Raw genomic sequence first — 2,121 nt, forward strand, 5'->3', positions numbered from 1 at the left:
TACAACTACTGTAAAGATCTTTTTTATTTATGTACTCACATGGTTAAAAATGTCAATGATGTTTTTACAGCCAAAGGGCCTACAATTTCTTACCTCTCTTAACCAGCACTCTTTTTTTTTTATTGTTTGCTGCACAATCCTATATTTTTATGCCCTTTAGTAGTTGAATTTCTCAATGATTTTTTCCCCGAGAATTACAAGATTACTTAAAGGGATGCTTAAAACATAAAATCAGAAAATTTACAAATATTTAAAAAAAAATCTTTATCTTTTTTTATTTTTATTCTGAATATGGACATAAAACAAAGACAACAAGAAATATCATAAATTCAAAGATTAAAAATCTTTTAAAAATGAATGGAATAAACTCAGTGCATTCTTGCCAATAAACCATACATAGCTATGCATGTCCTTGTACCTTTGAAAGAAAGAACAGAATTAAGCAGATGCTTACCGATAATGTTGCTAGTGACCTGGGGTCAAACAATAGCCTTTCTCCAGGGGGTAACTGTTGGTTTTCTATATGCAGCTCCCGTAATTGGTCAAGTTTATCAAGACCTTCTAATACTGTTATATAGTTTCCACCTAGATATCTGTAGAAAATATTTATTTTAGAATTACTATATAACAAAATATTGTTACTTGTTAAAAAGATCAAAGCAAACTGAAAGTTTAAGGCCTGAATTAGGGCAGAAGAAGTATCATTATTTAAATATTAATAGAGTGTCTCCAAATTCATTAGTAAATCAAATTGGATACTTACAACTTCGACAACTTAGTCAGCATGCTAAGATTTTCTATCTTTTGTATGGCATTGTTTTGCAAGTAGAGATGAGTAAGATTTGTAGCAAATCCAAGGTTGGTGATCTGTGAGATGTTATTGTCATATAGATATAGTACCGATAGGTTCCGACACTGTGATAAATCATCCTTGAAACAAAAAGTAATATAAATTTGAATATATGTCACTGAAAATTTGACAACATAAGTCTGATGTTATTGTGTACAAGTAATTTATTATAGGTGTGCACAGTTCTGGGAAAGCAACAAAAAGGATGCAATAAATTTAACCTATTCAGTAAGATACCATCTGTCATAAAATCTGGGAAAAATCCTCAATTAAAACATAATAAAAAAAAAAGCCCAATTAAAATGATCAAAACAATAGTTTTTAAGTTATTACTTCCAATTGCTATGAAGCAAGATCAAACCAAATAGTTTAATGATTTACAGACCTTGTTTTACAAAAACAGTAAATTACTAGCCAATTTACAGGTCTCCTAAAGAATATTTAGGAACTGCATCATTTATATGTTCGTTAATTGGCAAATAAAATATTTCATCATTGTAATTTTCAAATTAAATCTAATAATTCCTCCTACTTAACAAACTAAGCAATTCAAATATTGAATTTTATTTCTAAAGTTGTTGTAGCACCACAGATTCTTAAAAGATCTACAAACAAGTATAAGTAGATTGAATTTTTTCAGAACTATCACACAGTGTACCGCAAGCATTTAATACAAGTATAATTTTTTTTTTTTTTTAAATATTTAATTTTATTATGCCCGCCTTTTACATCACTGAATAATTTAATTATAGTTAATTGATTTCAAGATGTGTTCTGTGGATGATTTTTATTGCCTTTTTTGTAAATTTCAGAAAATTTACTAACAATGCCATCAATTTTCTTTTCAGCAAAATAAAGATGAGTTAAACGTTTTAGATAGTGGTTGAGGGACTCATCTCTTTTCTTCCTTGCATTGCTCGAGGCTTTAGCAATTAGGTCAACAGTTAACTTTCCCATCTTCGTCACTGATTATCCGTACAAAAAAAACATTGCAATGCAAATTCTGAAAATATGAAATGTAAATAAAATTATTGGTTCAAAAATTATAATAAATACATGTGACATGGTGACTTAATTATAACTTTATAGCCTAGAGTCCCTAGCCAATCAACTTGATACTATGGCAAGATAGACAGGAACGGCATGCCTCCTTTAACAAATACAAGTGTTGATTAGGCTAGGCCTAGGTAGGTCTCTCTCTCTCTCTCTTGGCTAGTTAGGCCTAGGCCTAGCCATTAAATTTAAGTAGGCCAGCCTAGCCTACTAAGTTA

General features: G+C 30.0%; 1 protein-coding gene across 1 annotated transcript; it reads right to left on the reverse strand.

Moving 5' to 3' along the window:
- Positions 1–386: 386 nt before the first annotated feature.
- Positions 387–1,850, reverse strand: LOC117118212 (protein phosphatase 1 regulatory subunit 42-like). Its single transcript, XM_033262725.1, has 3 exons — positions 1,676–1,850; positions 764–930; positions 387–593 (listed from the first exon to the last, which is right to left on the reverse strand). The coding sequence occupies exons 1-3, from the start codon at positions 1,805–1,807 to the stop codon at positions 401–403; spliced, it is 492 nt and encodes a 163-aa protein (XP_033118616.1). The 5' UTR covers positions 1,808–1,850; the 3' UTR covers positions 387–400.
- Between the last annotated feature and the right edge of the window lie 271 nt (positions 1,851–2,121).

The sequence above is a fragment of the Anneissia japonica genome, unplaced genomic scaffold (assembly GCF_011630105.1).
Source record: "Anneissia japonica isolate Jap-2015-1 unplaced genomic scaffold, ASM1163010v1 scaffold18097_len2121_cov155, whole genome shotgun sequence".
NCBI classification, from domain to species: Eukaryota; Metazoa; Echinodermata; class Crinoidea; order Comatulida; family Comatulidae; genus Anneissia; species Anneissia japonica.

Bases quoted from the DNA above. Each gene is read 5' to 3' on its own strand.
- LOC117118212 (XM_033262725.1), bottom strand. From the start codon at position 1,807: ATGGGAAAGTTAACTGTTGACCTAATTGCTAAAGCCTCGAGCAATGCA. The intron at 931-1,675 runs GTTAGTAAATTT...TTTTGTTTCAAG, and splicing joins AAAAGAAAATTGATGGCATT to GATGATTTATCACAGTGTCG. The intron at 594-763 runs GTAAGTATCCAA...TATTTTCTACAG, and splicing joins CTGACTAAGTTGTCGAAGTT to ATATCTAGGTGGAAACTATA.